We start from the raw sequence: 14,941 nt of genomic DNA on the forward strand, positions 1-14,941 counted from the left end.
TACCGGTCATCCAGTGATGCCAGCGCCATAAAGTTTCCCTTTGAAAAACGTCTTCGAGTTAAAACGGGACAAGTGTGTTTAGAGGAGGCGGTTTGAAGGACCCGCGAACGGAGAGGCCGCCAGACGAGGCCTCGAGGGCCAAGGAGGGCGGTAACCGGAGCCTCGGACCCAGGGCCTTAGACGAGGAGGACACAAAGCCAAGGGGCCTCATTCAGCAAACCACCTGGGAAAACGCAGTTTTGAGACAACTGAGGAGATTAGAATATGCAAATACTAACTTTGACAATGTCACGGGGTTATATAAGGAAAAGTGTTTATCCACTAAAAGTAAACAGGGAGATGTTTGAGAGCTGGGCACCCAGCAAGGAACACGTGTTGTGGGGGGGGGGGGGTCTTCAGCTGGGCGCAGCAATGATGCCTGAATAGCCGATTTCTCAAACTAAATAATTAGACCCCAAGCGAGCTGGTGGACAGACAGCTCTGTCCCCAGGTCCTCCTGTGTCCTGAATGCTACCAGCTTATAACAGTCGGTGTCGTCTGGGCTGTGCTGCAGAAACAACAGTTCTCCAAATGTCTATGTCCTGCACAAGCTCACGCCGTGCCCCCAATGCATGCTGGCTGGCGGCCCTGCTCTCTGGAACCCTCACTCCAGCAGCGAGATGTCCCGCACCGATGTGACCCGAGCATCTTCCACTGACACCCCCATGGTCAGAACGAGTCCCAAGGCCCCACCCAGCCATTTTCAGAAACGCCACACATGCCATGAAGCAACATCAGCTGACAGGCTACGGGGTCTCCAGGAGGGCCCAGAGGGGTGCAGCAGAGCCAAGGCCCCTGGAGACACACAGCCTCCAGATGCGAATCAGAGCCTGCCCTCCTCGCTTCCCAAGGAGCCTAGAACAGCTCTGCTCCTCTTGGGCCTGAGGCCCCCTCTCAGTGTGGACGATCCTTGGCCTCGCACACTGCCCCCCTCCCCAGGCTCTGCTCCCTGATGGAGCACGCCTGGGTCGCCCCCGCCCAGGGGACACTGTTCCCTCTCGGTCTCCATGCTACCACTCCTCCCCAGATGGCTCTCCCTGTCTGTCCAGCTGGCTGCCACCACATGCCCCCTCTGCAGTCACCTGGGTGCTACCTAGCGTTGCCTACTATTTTATCCCTGCTCAGAGTCCCTGCTCCCCCAGCCACCCCATCACCAGGGCTCAGCGCAGAGCTTGGCACCCAGAAGGGCTCAGCCCAACATGCGGGACCGTCAGCCAGCCTCACCCCTGCCGCCCGGACGCTCCCACCCCGTGCCCCGCCCAGAGCGGCTGGCGAGCCCCAGCCTTGACAGCTGATGGCTAACAGCCGGGATGAGCCCACGTGCACGGCAATCAGAAGGCGCCCCCCGCCCTGCCGCGTTGCGCTCCCTGCATAATCACGTTTGATCACCGCGAGCGCTGATTGCGCCCAGAGACGGCGCCTGCTCTCAGGCTGGTGGGGCTGGGGCCCTCGGCAGCCTAATGAGGGTAATTGAGGCAGGGCTGATTGTGCCGGAAAGCCGGAGGGGCAGAGCTGTGGCGACAGGCTGCGTCACACCCCAAACAGGTCCGTGTTTGCTAAATTTGTTTCCGATGCAATTTCATGCTGATTACACTGATTTCTTTAGTAATTGAGCCTGGCGCTGAGCTCACCGCCTGCAGCCCTGGCTGTCAGGATGGGCCCATTTTGGAGCAGGAGGTACTGATGATGATTTATGGTCCACTGTCAGAGCTCTTGGGTCGGAGATACTGCAGGAAGACAGGCTGGAGTGTCGCTGGGCTTCTCTGGGGACCTCTCTCCTGTGAGGTGGTGGCCGGCTTTCAGTCCCGCGAGGCCACTCCCCACCATATGCCCCTCAGCTTCCCGTCCGTCTGGGTCACTGCGAGGTCCACACAAGTTCACTGGCCACAACAGTGGCTGAACCACGAGTGGGCCGTCAGCCTCATCGCTGTAGCTGCCTGCGTCCGCCTGCAGATCAGACACAGGCAGACGTGCAGGCCGCCCTTTGGGATCCATCACGCTCTTCCCGTCCAGACCCAGGCCTGCCTCTCCCAGTTGTCACCTCTGATACCCACGCCCCTCGGGGCAGGAACGGCTGTCCCTGTTGGGCCCTGGAGGAAACAGCCAGGGACAGATGGGGTGCTGCCCGGAGCCACACGCTGGGAGAGGCTGCACCGACACCTTCTCCGTCAGGGCAGGAAACCACCTGCCAAAACCTTCACGGGATGGATCGACGGGCCTGTGCTGGGAGGGCCAGCGTTGCCCAAACTGGGCCCCTCAGCTGCAAGGCTCCCGGTGGGGTGCTCCTGGCTGAGAAGATCTGGCACGTGCAGCTCCAACGCTGCTGCTCAGGGTGGGGACCCAGGCCAATGTCCAGGCTTCCCCAGGTCCTCTGGACTTTAGCAGGGTCTCCGGGGACCGACTGCGCTGAGCCGAGGCATAAGAACACCCAGGGGACCTGAGAACACACTGCGCGGGCCCAGGTCAACAGGACCCCCTGGATGGGGCTGGGGCCCTGTGTTTTCAGTCTCAGCTGACGGTTCCCCGGTGGCCCGGGGGCCCAGAGCACAGGAGCTCTGTGATGCCAGGCCCCCTGAAACACGGCTGGCGGAGGATGTGCACCTGTGGTCCTGGGGAGGCCCTGCTGCACTGGCCACGCCCTGAGGGCAGGAGTCCCGGCAGCTCGGGCGATGCTGCTCCCAGGGGGAAGCACAGGATGTGCCTGCAGTTCTGCTGGCCGCGTGGCCCCAACCCAGGACCCTCCCCCCACCCCAGCCCCGAGGAATGAGAACCCGGAGCCGCGAGTTTTAGCAAAAATGTTTATTCTCTCCTTAATGTGTGTGTATTTACAAGTACTAAATCTGAGACAGTAAAATAGGAAATGGCCGTGTATTTACACAGCCTGCGAGCCAGACCACCCCCGGGAGAGGCGGCGGCAGAGGGGCCGCTCAGGCTGCCGAGCGATCGCTCTTCTTTTGGGTGGGGGTTTGCGGCGTCAAAGGACAGCTAATCGTGGGCTTCGTCTTAAAAATATCTCTCTCTCTAAATATATCTACTCTAGCTTGTGTAGCACCAACGGCATGAGCCCTCAGCTCCAGCACTGGCAAGAGAGCCAGGCGGGGCTCGCTCAGCAAGGGCAAAGCGGGGAGGGCGGGGGGACCTCTCCCGTGGGCCTGGGGCCTGGGGCCTGGGGCCCGGGTCGGGGAGGGCGGGCAAGCTCGAGGTATATGGAGAGGCCAGGCTCCCGACCGAGGCCGAGCCGTCCCTGGCGCTCCTGAGACGCGTGCGGGTAAGGGCGGGAGGGGGCCCGGGCGGCAGGCAATCTGGCACACGGCCCCACACCACGGCCCACACCCCCGGCCCTGGGGCTGCAGCGGGGCCTTGGGGGCCACCCACCTGCACAGAGCAGCGCTCCCACGCCACACTCCGGCCACCCTCGGGCCAGAGCCGGAGCTTGGGGTCCGAGTGCCCGGCGGGAGGACGGGGAGGTGACGGCAGGTGCCTGGGCCCAGTGCCGAAGGCGCAGCAGGGCCAGCGGGACTGTGGAGATGAGCGAGGAGGAGGACCCGGCCTGACTCCAGCCCCGGGAGAGGAAGGGGCGGCCGTGCTGCGGGGTGGACGGCAGGCGTAGGTCAGCGACCGGCTCGTGTGTAAACAGACGGCGCTAAAGTGCTTGCACCTGACCCGCGCACGCGCCCCGTGAGGCCTCGCGCCCGCAGGGCCGGCTCCCCTCCTGCTGTCACCACCGCCCAGCCCGCCGCCCGCGGGGCGAGCACGGGGCCGGGGAGGCCCGAGGAAGCGGGGCTGGGACTGGATTCTGAAGACGGCGGCGCAGCGGCCGAGGAGCCCCCTGACCCGAGCGGGGCTGGAAGAACAGGGGCTTCGATCAGAAGCAGCTTCGGGGAAGACTCGGGGGGAGCGAGACCCGCACCCGGACGGAACCCGGCCCCGGCCAACGCCCAGCCGGCCTGAGCTCCCACTGGACACCCACCGCGCGGGGGGCCCGAGCCCTGCTCAGTGCCCACGGGGCCCAGGGACCCCTGCACCCCGGTTCCAGGAGCTTCCTGAGTCAGGAGGTGGCGGATTTCACCCCTCCTCCCGCGAGGGAGCAGCTCCTCAACTGATGGAGGTGTGCGGTCTGGCTCACGCTGCTTGGGGTGGGGGGGACCCAAGACGGGCAGCCGGGGGCGCGGGGCCGGCCACAGCTAGCTGTCCCTTAAAGTCCGCGGGAATCTGTAGTACCGTCGAAAAAGTGAACTGAAAAGGGGACAGGCCACTGCCTTCACAAGTGACTGATTAATTAAAAAACATGAAAAAAAGGCCTAACAACGTCTAGTATTCAACACTTGCAGTTTTAAAAAGATCAAGTCAGACTAAACGCTAGCACAGTCATGCAGGAATCCACGGCCCGCGTCCGGGAAGCTCTCGGCCCGAGAAGTCCTCTCCTTGTCACGTCAGAACGAAAACAGGACGACCCGAAGGCCGAGGGCGGAGGCCTCGGGGCGCTCCAGCGGGGACGCTCCCGCCACCTTCTCCACGACCATTTGGCATTGCTTTCCCGCTACCTTAACGCTCTTATTCTAAAGTGTAAAATTTCTCCTCCTCCAGGTAACTATACAGGACCCCACTGGGGCTGGAGACAGGCTAGAGCCACATATATATATATATATGGATATATATATATATGGATATATATGTACAGATTTTTTAATTAAAAACGCGTTGTTTTGCTCGCTGAGAGCAGGACGGGCAGACCGGCTCTGCAGGCCCCCTGGTCACTGCGTCCTGCTCCCGGCCGGGCCAGTGGGTGTGGTCCGAGGCCCCCACGGCCCCGCTGCCCAAGCAGAGCACAGCAGGACCCCCTTGCTCCCCTGAAAGATGAGCAACAGCCCCCAGATGTCCCTCCACTCCGAGGGGCCAGCACGCTGCTGAGGGGCCAAACCGACGCCGTTGGGAGGTGGGTGGGGGCCGGGGGGGCGGGGAGGGCGCTCGGGGCTGCTCCGGGGGCCTCCACCGCCGAGAGCTCAGCCCGGGACGGGGGCGGGCGCGGTGGGGGGAATAAATAAGGGGAACGCGCACGCGTGACCCGGAGCCCCAGGCCCCGGCGGCTCCCAGAGGCACAGCCCTGAGGACGGAACGGGATCCGAGTCCTTCTGGAAGTCACTTGGGCCCCGCGTGGAGCCGTCCTGCAGCCCCTCCATAGGAGGGAGCCGGGGGCCTCTCTCTGGGCGAGGTCGTCGTGGCGCTCTGGCCTCGGCCGCGGAGAGCACGCGGTGAATCGGAGGATGGCGGCGGCGGTGCACCGGTGAGCGCGGGGTTGCCGGAACGTGGCAGGTGGGTGGTGACGCCCGGACCGACTTCAGCTCACCGTGGCTGGGCCCTGGGCATTCAGCCTCCCCGCCCGGCCGCCAGCCACGCCCCAGCCCTCAGACTCTGCCTAGGGAGCCGGGCACAGCTGGCCCCCTCCCAGCCCCCGGGCATCACTCTCCCGGCCTCGGCAGCCCAACCTCTCCCTACAGGAGGTCTCCTGCCTCACCCCCGGGGCCTCAGCAGTCACCCCCTGTCCTGAGAAGGCCCCCGGCCACACCTGGGCTCCCCAGCCCCACGGCGAGCAGCTCTGGGCGTGGAGGGTGCTGCGGGCACCGTCTCACCCACACCAATTAAGAACCGGGACCCCCGCAGGCAGGAAGGGGACGGGGGCGGCGAGGGGGGCCAGGACCGCACACCCGGCCCCAGCGCAGGGCACCCGGCATGGCTGGGGCGAGGCTGCCTCCGAGGGCCTCCCAGCTCCGGCCGCCGCACAGGGGCCGCCCCGAGGGCCCTCTCGCTCTCCTGCGGGCCAGGCAGCCGTGGCCGACGGCTCAGCTGCTCAGGGCCATGGTGTCCACCACCTGCTCCAACTTGCTCCGGAGCCGCTGCCGCCGTGCCTGCTCGTCCTTCTCCAGGGCCGCCAGGACCTGCGGAGGTGGGAGGGGGCGTCAGGCCTGTCCGGGGCTCGGGGTCGCACACGGCGGCTCTGTCCAGAGTGGGCTCCAGCCTGAGGCCACTGTGTCCCTCCACTCTCAGCTGAGGGACCTGGGCCTGGAGCCGGGACCCCCAGACCCCGCGTCCCTGGGGTCTCCATCCGCCCCTCATCCCCCAAAGCCACCCGAACAGGGCTCGGGTCCCTGCCAGCCCTCCGGGTCCCTGAGCACCAGGGCCCACCCCCTGCACCCGCGGGTCCTGCTGGGCTCTGCGCTCACGCCCCAGTCTCCCGCGGTGGCCGGTCAGCCCCCACGGCCCCGTCGCCCCACGCCTCTGCACCCCTCACAGCACAGCCCCTCGGGAAGAACCGCAGCCCGCCACCCCCAGGTCACGGCTCTGTCCTCCGCGGCCCTGCTTCCACGCCCTGCCCTGCGGCCTCTGCCCGTCGGCCCCGGGGCTCGGCCACCCCCTTCCCTGCTCTGGGCTCCCCCCCGGGGCCACCTCCCCCAGTCTCAGCTGAAGGGCCTCCCGCTCAGCTGCAACCCCCACGCTCTGACCTGCCGCCAGGTCTCCTGCGCTCACGGCCCCATCCTCTCAAACCCACACAAAAGTCAGAGCTGGCGCCTGAGCCCTCCGGCTCCTGACGTGGTCCCTGCAGCGGGGCAGCCCGGCCGCAGCCCCTGCGCCCCCGGCCCCGCACCTGGAAGTCAGGCTCCATCTCTGAACCTCAAAGGCTGTCTCCCTCAGGAGCAGCGCAAGACCCTGCAGCCTGCACACCCAGCGACGGCCCCGCCTCCCCTCCTCCCAGGACATTCCGATTCAGCCTCGCGGGCTCCACCGTTCTGCAGCCGCCCGCTCTGGCCTCAGGGCCTGGGCTCTGGCTGCCCCGCCCTGCCCCCTCCGGCCCTGGGCTCTGTCCATCCAGTGCAGCCCACGAGCCAGTCGTCCGTCCCCGTCCCGAAGTCTCAGGGAGGCCCAGCTCTGCGCACGCCCAGCTCCAGAAGCAGGTCGGGGGCCGAGGGTCGAGGACAGCCCGTGCCCTGCCCTGGAGACGCGCCCAGACCCATCAGGCAGCCCGGGCTGGGGCGGGAGCCTGCTCGGTGAGGCTGGCAAGCTTACCTCGTCCTTGTACTTGCTGATGTAGGAGTAGATCTCGTGCAGGGCACTCATGCTGTTGAACTGGCTCAGGTGCAGCCGTGACTGTTCAGCCAGGTACGCGCCCATGTCCTGGTCGCTGATGGCGGGCATCTTGGCGATGTCTGCGTAGTACCTGCGGCGGCGGGCGGGCACGTGAGCCGGGTCCCGGCCCCTCCCACCCCCGGCCCTGGGCCCGTGCCCCACCTCTCCACCCAGCTCTTGTAGTTGGGGATGTCCTTGGCGTAGAGGAGCTTGTTGGAGGGCGAGTCCTTGCCCAGGCGGTGCTCGGACGTTGAGCAGGAGTCCATGAAGGTCTGGGCCACCACCGACAGGCAGGCGTCCGTGATGCTGCTCTTGTGGATGTCGAACACGAACTGCGGGTTCTTGATCACGTTCACCCAGAAGCGCAGGGGCAGGCTGCGGGCAGGCGGACGCGCGGTCAGACGGGCCTCCGCAGCCCTCGGGCCGGCGGGGAGGAGGGGCTGACCTGTGGCCTCACCATCCTCCCGCTCTGGCCTTCGTGGTGACCACGGATTTCCGTGCAGCCGGGAGACAGACCCAGGGAGCTGGGCCGTGAGCGAGGGCTGCTCCTGCTGGCCAGCCCCTCCCCACGGTCCCAGGGGAGGGTGGGCACACCCACAGGCTCTCTCGCCCTTGGGCACCCACCGTGCCCGGCTGCAGTCCTCCAGGCACGAGTGCTTGCTCACGGCCGGGCCGGCTCCCCATGAGTCTTGGTAACAAGACCAGGAAGGGGTCCAGAAGATGCAGCCCCACTACAGCTGACCCCAACCCCAAAGGCCACCTCTACTACAGCCATCAGCTGGACCATCAACACCGCCCCTCATCCCCCAAAGCCACCCGAGCAGGGCTCGGGTCCCTGCCAGCCCTCCGGGTCCCTGAGCACCAGGGCCCACCCCCTGCACCCGCGGGTCCTGCTGGGCTCTGCGCTCACGCCCCAGTCTCCCGCGGTGGCCGGTCAGCCCCCACGGCCCCGTCGCCCCACGCCTCTGCACCCCTCACAGCACAGCCCCTCGGGAAGAACCGCAGCCCGCCACCCCCAGGTCACGGCTCTGTCCTCCGCGGCCCTGCTTCCACGCCCTGCCCTGCGGCCTCTGCCCGTCGGCCCCGGGGCTCGGCCACCCCCTTCCCTGCTCTGGGCTCCCCCCCGGGGCCACCTCCCCCAGTCTCAGCTGAAGGGCCTCCCGCTCAGCTGCAACCCCCACGCTCTGACCTGCCGCCAGGTCTCCTGCGCTCACGGCCCCATCCTCTCAAACCCACACAAAAGTCAGAGCTGGCGCCTGAGCCCTCCGGCTCCTGACGTGGTCCCTGCAGCGGGGCAGCCCGGCCGCAGCCCCTGCGCCCCCGGCCCCGCACCTGGAAGTCAGGCTCCATCTCTGAACCTCAAAGGCTGTCTCCCTCAGGAGCAGCGCAAGACCCTGCAGCCTGCACACCCAGCGACGGCCCCGCCTCCCCTCCTCCCAGGACATTCCGATTCAGCCTCGCGGGCTCCACCGTTCTGCAGCCGCCCGCTCTGGCCTCAGGGCCTGGGCTCTGGCTGCCCCGCCCTGCCCCCTCCGGCCCTGGGCTCTGTCCATCCAGTGCAGCCCACGAGCCAGTCGTCCGTCCCCGTCCCGAAGTCTCAGGGAGGCCCAGCTCTGCGCACGCCCAGCTCCAGAAGCAGGTCGGGGGCCGAGGGTCGAGGACAGCCCGTGCCCTGCCCTGGAGACGCGCCCAGACCCATCAGGCAGCCCGGGCTGGGGCGGGAGCCTGCTCGGTGAGGCTGGCAAGCTTACCTCGTCCTTGTACTTGCTGATGTAGGAGTAGATCTCGTGCAGGGCACTCATGCTGTTGAACTGGCTCAGGTGCAGCCGTGACTGTTCAGCCAGGTACGCGCCCATGTCCTGGTCGCTGATGGCGGGCATCTTGGCGATGTCTGCGTAGTACCTGCGGCGGCGGGCGGGCACGTGAGCCGGGTCCCGGCCCCTCCCACCCCCGGCCCTGGGCCCGTGCCCCACCTCTCCACCCAGCTCTTGTAGTTGGGGATGTCCTTGGCGTAGAGGAGCTTGTTGGAGGGCGAGTCCTTGCCCAGCTTGTGCTCGGACGTAGAGCAGGAGTCCATGAAGGTCTGGGCCACCACCGACAGGCAGGCGTCCGTGATGCTGCTCTTGTGGATGTCGAACACGAACTGCGGGTTCTTGATCACGTTCACCCAGAAGCGCAGGGGCAGGCTGCGGGCAGGCGGACGCGCGGTCAGACGGGCCTCCGCAGCCCTCGGGCCGGCGGGGAGGAGGGGCTGACCTGTGGCCTCACCATCCTCCCGCTCTGGCCTTCGTGGTGACCACGGATTTCCGTGCAGCCGGGAGACAGACCCAGGGAGCTGGGCCGTGAGCGAGGGCTGCTCCTGCTGGCCAGCCCCTCCCCACGGTCCCAGGGGAGGGTGGGCACACCCACAGGCTCTCTCGCCCTTGGGCACCCACCGTGCCCGGCTGCAGTCCTCCAGGCACGAGTGCTTGCTCACGGCCGGGCCGGCTCCCCATGAGTCTTGGTAACAAGACCAGGAAGGGGTCCAGAAGATGCAGCCCCACTACAGCTGACCCCAACCCCAAAGGCCACCTCTACTACAGCCATCAGCTGGACCATCAACAGCCTCTAGCCACGTGTCGCTGTTTACACTTAAATCGAATAAAGTTAAAGATCCAGGTTCTCGGCCGCACCAGTTACGTCACATACCCCTAGTCACACGTGGCCACGTGGATGGCACAAACCCAGAACTTTCTATCATCCCAGAAAGGTCCCCTGGACAGTGCGGACCTACACTGCCTCCCCTCGGTGCCCGGTGGACCCCCTCAAGGGCCGTGGGCAGCACAGGTGGAGCTGGAGGCCCAGGGTGGGTTCGCCTGGAGAGGACCTGGGCTGCATCCCAGGCTTGGGGGGCAGCAGTGCGCAGGGAGGGGTCAGGGCACGGGGAGGAAGAGGCCAGGGGCACAAAGCATGCGAGGACCAGGCAGGCCCTGCCGGGGGACCCGGTCAGCTCTGGAGGCAAAAGCCAGACCGGCAGTGAGGGGGCGACGGGACTGAGAGCCCCCGGAGTGTTTACTGTCGCTGTCACCCTCATGGCCGAAGCCAGCACGGGACGGGCCTGTCCCACCGAGCCCGTTTCTCACGCAGAAGCCTAACACACCTGCACGCGGCCCTGCACGCCCAGAGACACGCACGGATACACGTGTGCACGCACACACCCCCCTCCGCCACCCGCATCCGGTCCCACAGGTGGGTCAGCGGATGCCCCCGATGGCTGAGTCAGAGAGGCCCACACGGAGAGGGACCAGCCGTAGCCCAGGGCAGTAGCCCAGGGCAGTGGCCGGGCCAGCCTCCTGGCACTGCGGCCCCCAGCCTAGCCGGGCTGCCCCCGGGTCCCAGGCTTCCTGCTCCGGGGCGGCCCCCGGCCCCGCCCCCGCCCCGCCCCCACCCCAGGCCGCACCAGTTGCTCTTCCAGGTGTGGCGCACGTCCGCGTCGTGGATCTGGTGCTGGTCGGCCTGCTCATCCAGGAAGTCGAACATGTACTTGATGGCCAGCGGCAAGGCCGAGCCCCGGTGCGCCGTGCTAAAGATGGTCTCGAAGAGGTCGTCCACGAACTTCTGCAGCGTGCCCTGTGGGGGGCGGGGCACAGCTCCAGGGGCTGCTCCGGCCCCGGGTGACCCGCCCAGGCCCCCGCCCGTCCGCCCACCTTGGTGGCCAGCAGCCGCGTCAGGTAGATCTCGGAAACCATCTTGCTGCCGCGGTCGCCCTCGCGCTGGTCCAGGTGGTCGTGGTTCTTGACCAGGTGCCACAGCTTGGTGCCGCTCTCCAGGTCGGGCGTGATCATGGGCGTGCGCGAGCGCAGGCTGTCGGGGCTGCTGGCCGTGCGCAGCATGCTCTCTGCGGGCGGGCACCGCGCCGTCAGCGGCTGCGCCCCGCCCCGCCCGCCCGGCGCCTTGGGCAGGCGGCTCCCGTGTGAGTCTCAGCTCCCCCCTCCGAGAGCTGGGTCACCCGCCCCTACCTCCCTGGGTTTCTGGGGACGGTGCTGCCCGGGGCAAGGCCGAGCGTCCCCGGGACAGGCTGTCACCAAGCCGTCCCAGCCTGCCGCGGCGGCGCCCAGAGCGGCGTTCTGTCCAGATCAGTGGTCTGCCCGCTGCCCCCGCCGGCCCTCTGCCCCCGCCGGCCCTCTGCCCCGCCGGCCCTCACCGTATCTGCTGAGGGACTTGGTGAAGGTGGACGAGTTGGAGATATTATAGGCGGACGTCTGCTTGGGCACCAGGGCCACCGAGGACCCATCCGTCACCTACGGGCAGGGGGCCGGGTGACGCATGACCCACCACCCGCGGCCGGTCTCTCCCCTGGGCCTCAGCCTTCCCCCCCGACCCTGGGCGACCCCCACATGTGACCGTGCCCTCTCCTCCTGGAGCGCGGCCCCCACCCCTGAGCCCCATCGTGGGAAGAGGGACCCGAGCCGTGGCCGCAGGTTGGGGGGTCACCTGGTAGTGCGCCAGCGTGTTCAGCCTCTTCCAGTCGTTATCGATCTTGGTGGTGACGTCCTCGTCCTGCAGGATGATGCGGGCCATGCGGCCCTGGCGCCACTCTGCGGCGGAGGGGAGCGCTGGAGGGCAGGGCGGCCGGCAGGTGCTGCCCTGCTCCTTGCTCCCTCCATGTGGACAGGCCCAGGGGGCAGGGTCCCAGGGGCCCTGAGCGAAGGCCGGGCAGCAGAGGGACAGGCCCAGCCCGGAGCAGAAGCCCCGCACCCCTGCTGCCGCCCAGCCCCTCTGGCAGCCCCCCGCCCGCCCAACCCCGGGCAGCCCAGCCCCACGTGCTGTGCCCGCCTTCCGGAGCTCCAGGAGGCCTCCTAGCCTGGCCCTCGCGGCCTCCCTCCATCGCGGCCCCAGCCTCATCCACCAGGGACCAGACCGGTCCAGCCCGGCTCTGCTCCCCGGGCCCTTCCTACTTAGCCGGTGCCCCTGCCCACGCCCCGCTCATGAGCCATCTTGAGAGCCCCCACCCAGCTCCAGGGGCCCACCCGCTTCCACCAGCCCGGGGAGCAGCCTACAGACCCAGCCTGGGTCACACGCCCCTTCCCTCCAACCCTCCGGGCCAGCGCCCAGGGCTTGGACGACGCGACAGAGCCCCTGCCGGGCTCACCCAGGTCCATGTCCCCGGCCTTGGGCCGCTGGGAGTAGGGCACGCCCTTGTACACGGCGTCCAGCAGCTTCTCCTTGACCTGCGTCACCGTGTCGCAGTTCAGCCCCTTCACCGGCACCTCGGGCGCGTTCTCGTTCTCGGGGTTCACGCAGTTCAGGGTCTGCAGGTGGGAGGACAGGGCGTCAGCCCCCTCCTGCTCCCTGGCGGGCGGGGAGGGACGGGCAGGCGGGAGGGGCGGGGCGGGCGGCGCTCACCAGCGTCTTGTAGTCGATCTGCTGGCGGATGAGCTTGTCCTCGCTCAGGGAGTAGCGCGCCTCGCCCGTGATGGCGTCGATGGGGCCCTTCTCCATCTGCTGCTTGATGGCGCAGTAGAGCATGAAGAGCGGCTCCCCGGCGCACTCCTGCGGGCGGGTGGGCGGCGTCAGGCCGTGCAGGACCACCGGGCTCCGCCCCAGCCGCTGCCCCGGCCCCCAGCATCTACACCGGACCCGCACGGAGAAACGGCAACATGGCCAAATTTGAGAACCCCGGTTCCGGAGTCCAAGGAAGACGGTGAAAACCACTTCATGGCAGAGCATCCCCCACGGAGACAGGCCACTTCATGGCAGAGCATCCCCCACGGAGACAGGCGTGAAAATCCCAGGAAAAAACCTCAGCCAAGGGGCCAAGTGGCGAGGACCAAGGCCAGTCAACCCCGCCCGAAGCCTCGCCCGGTTCAGGCCTCGACAGGACCACCGCCCTGGCGCCGCGCGCTGCCCAAAGCAGCCAGTGCTGCGCGTGGATGACGCGCAGGCTCCGGCGCCGCCCCCACGGCCCAGGGGACCACAACGGGTGTGACCGTCACCTATCAGATGGGGGGCCCTCAGCCAGGACCCCCCTGCAGGAGAGGGCCGCCCCTCCCGCCAGAGCACGTGGCCGACGCAATCACAGGTGCAGACGCACCAACCCAGGGCAGGAGGCTGGCAGGGCGGCTGTCTGGGCACTCGGGGAAGGTCTGTGCTGCCCATCTCCGACCGCATGCCGCCTCCCACCCCCACTGCAGCCAGTGGGCGTGTCCCCACCTCAGGGCCTTTGCACCTGCTCCCCCTACAACCAGAACTCTCCCCCTCGGGTCTTCACGGCCCCTTCCAAACCCCACCCGACGTCCCTTTGTCAGAAAGGCTCTCCCGGGCCCTGGGCCCAGCCCGCCGGACCTCACTGCCATCACACAGAGCCCGCCCTCCTAAATTGTCTTGTTCGCTTTCCTGCCGTTTCCCCTCTGCAGTGGAAGCTGCCTGCAGGCCAGGGCGTGCCTGGCCCCTCCCGCTGCATCCCCAGTGCCCAGCACGGAGCGGAGCGGGCGCGTGGGGGGGCTCTACAGACGTTGCTGGACGACAAACACCGTTAACAAACAGCTGTGGAGGGAGGGCTCCCGTCCTGCCCGCCCCCAGAGCGCTGCCCCAACTGCAGTGACCGAGCTGCTGCGTGCCCTGCACAGCTGAGTCCCCACCTCAGCCGGACACAGGCCCCTCTCGTCTCGCCCCCCCACCCCCCCACGGAGCTCGGGAGTGAGTGTGGCCTAAGCAGGCAGGTGCCAGCCTGCTCCCTGGCCCACCAAGAGCGGCCCTGCCCGGAACCACATGCTCCAGGCAGCCTGTTAGCATCTGCGGTAATTAAAGAGACAGCTGCCAAGGAACGGCAGCGCGCACAGGTCATCCTGAAACCCTCCAGCAACACGCCCATCTCTGAAATCGTTTCATCCGCAAACTTGGCTGCGTTACATCAGCTAGGACAGAGGCACAGCCGTTTACAGCTGCCTCTCCCTGCAGACGCCATGAGACTTGCTCCCCTCAGAAGAAAAGGGCACCTCGGGAGGTCAGAGAGTGAGGTTACACAGAAAAATCACAAGAAGCCAGGAGTCGAACCCAGACAATCTACCGCTAAAGCAGCTGGTCCTTAAAAGCCGAGTGTCCTTACAGAACATGCAGGCTGAGCAGGCTGTTCACGCTCAGCCTGGCTGGCAGGCTCTGACCCACTCCCACAGGCCAGCCCAGAGGCTGGGAGGCTGGAACCAAGGAGCAGAAAGGCTCTGAGACGGGAAGGCCCAGAACCCAGCCCGTCCCTGCTGGGCCCGTTTCCTGCACAGGGAGGAGGAGGACGACCTCGGTGTCTCTCAGGCCCAGCAGGAAGAAGTGTGCAGAAACTGCCAGTGAATCTCCAAGTGAAAAGATGACACAAGTACAGGCTGTTTGATAAATGTTAGAACAAGCCCTTCTCCATTTGGGAAAGAAACTCAAGTGAGATCCCTGCCTCACACCATACACTAACAGAAAACATTCCTCGGCGTAACACAAGGGCTGTAAACGACAGAAAAGTTAAAAATTCTCTTGGGACTTCCCTAGCGGTCCAGTGGTTAAGACGTCGCCTTCCAATGCAGGGAGTGCGGGTTCGATCCCTGGCCGGGGAGCTAACATCCCACTTGCCTCAAGGCCCAAAAAACCAAAACATAAAACAGAAACAATTCTGTAACAAATTCAACGAAGACTTAAAACACGTTCTCTTCGTTTTCTAAAAGAAATAACCACCCCCAAAACACGCACAAGATAAAAACATACAAGTCAAAATAAAAATAAAAGTGGTTGATCAGACAAATGAAAGGTAACAACTTAT

The 14,941-nt window shown here is 66.5% G+C and overlaps 1 protein-coding gene across 1 annotated transcript in view; it reads right to left on the reverse strand.

The window, feature by feature from the left end:
- Positions 1–4,029: 4,029 nt before the first annotated feature.
- PLXNA1 (plexin A1) overlaps positions 4,030–14,941 on the reverse strand; it is a 47,648-nt gene continuing 36,736 nt past the window's right edge. The window contains exons 24-32 of the mRNA XM_024117290.3: positions 12,547–12,693; positions 12,293–12,452; positions 11,635–11,738; positions 11,345–11,441; positions 10,848–11,038; positions 10,601–10,770; positions 9,135–9,347; positions 8,913–9,063; positions 4,030–5,975 (exon numbers count right to left, since the gene is read on the reverse strand). Coding sequence (XP_023973058.1) covers positions 5,880–5,975; positions 8,913–9,063; positions 9,135–9,347; positions 10,601–10,770; positions 10,848–11,038; positions 11,345–11,441; positions 11,635–11,738; positions 12,293–12,452; positions 12,547–12,693 — 1,329 coding nt within the window. The 3' untranslated portion in view covers positions 4,030–5,879. The remainder of the gene's footprint in view (positions 5,976–8,912; positions 9,064–9,134; positions 9,348–10,600; positions 10,771–10,847; positions 11,039–11,344; positions 11,442–11,634; positions 11,739–12,292; positions 12,453–12,546; positions 12,694–14,941) is intronic.

Source organism: Physeter macrocephalus, chromosome 18 (genome assembly GCF_002837175.3).
Source record: "Physeter macrocephalus isolate SW-GA chromosome 18, ASM283717v5, whole genome shotgun sequence".
Classification (NCBI taxonomy): Eukaryota; Metazoa; Chordata; class Mammalia; order Artiodactyla; family Physeteridae; genus Physeter; species Physeter macrocephalus.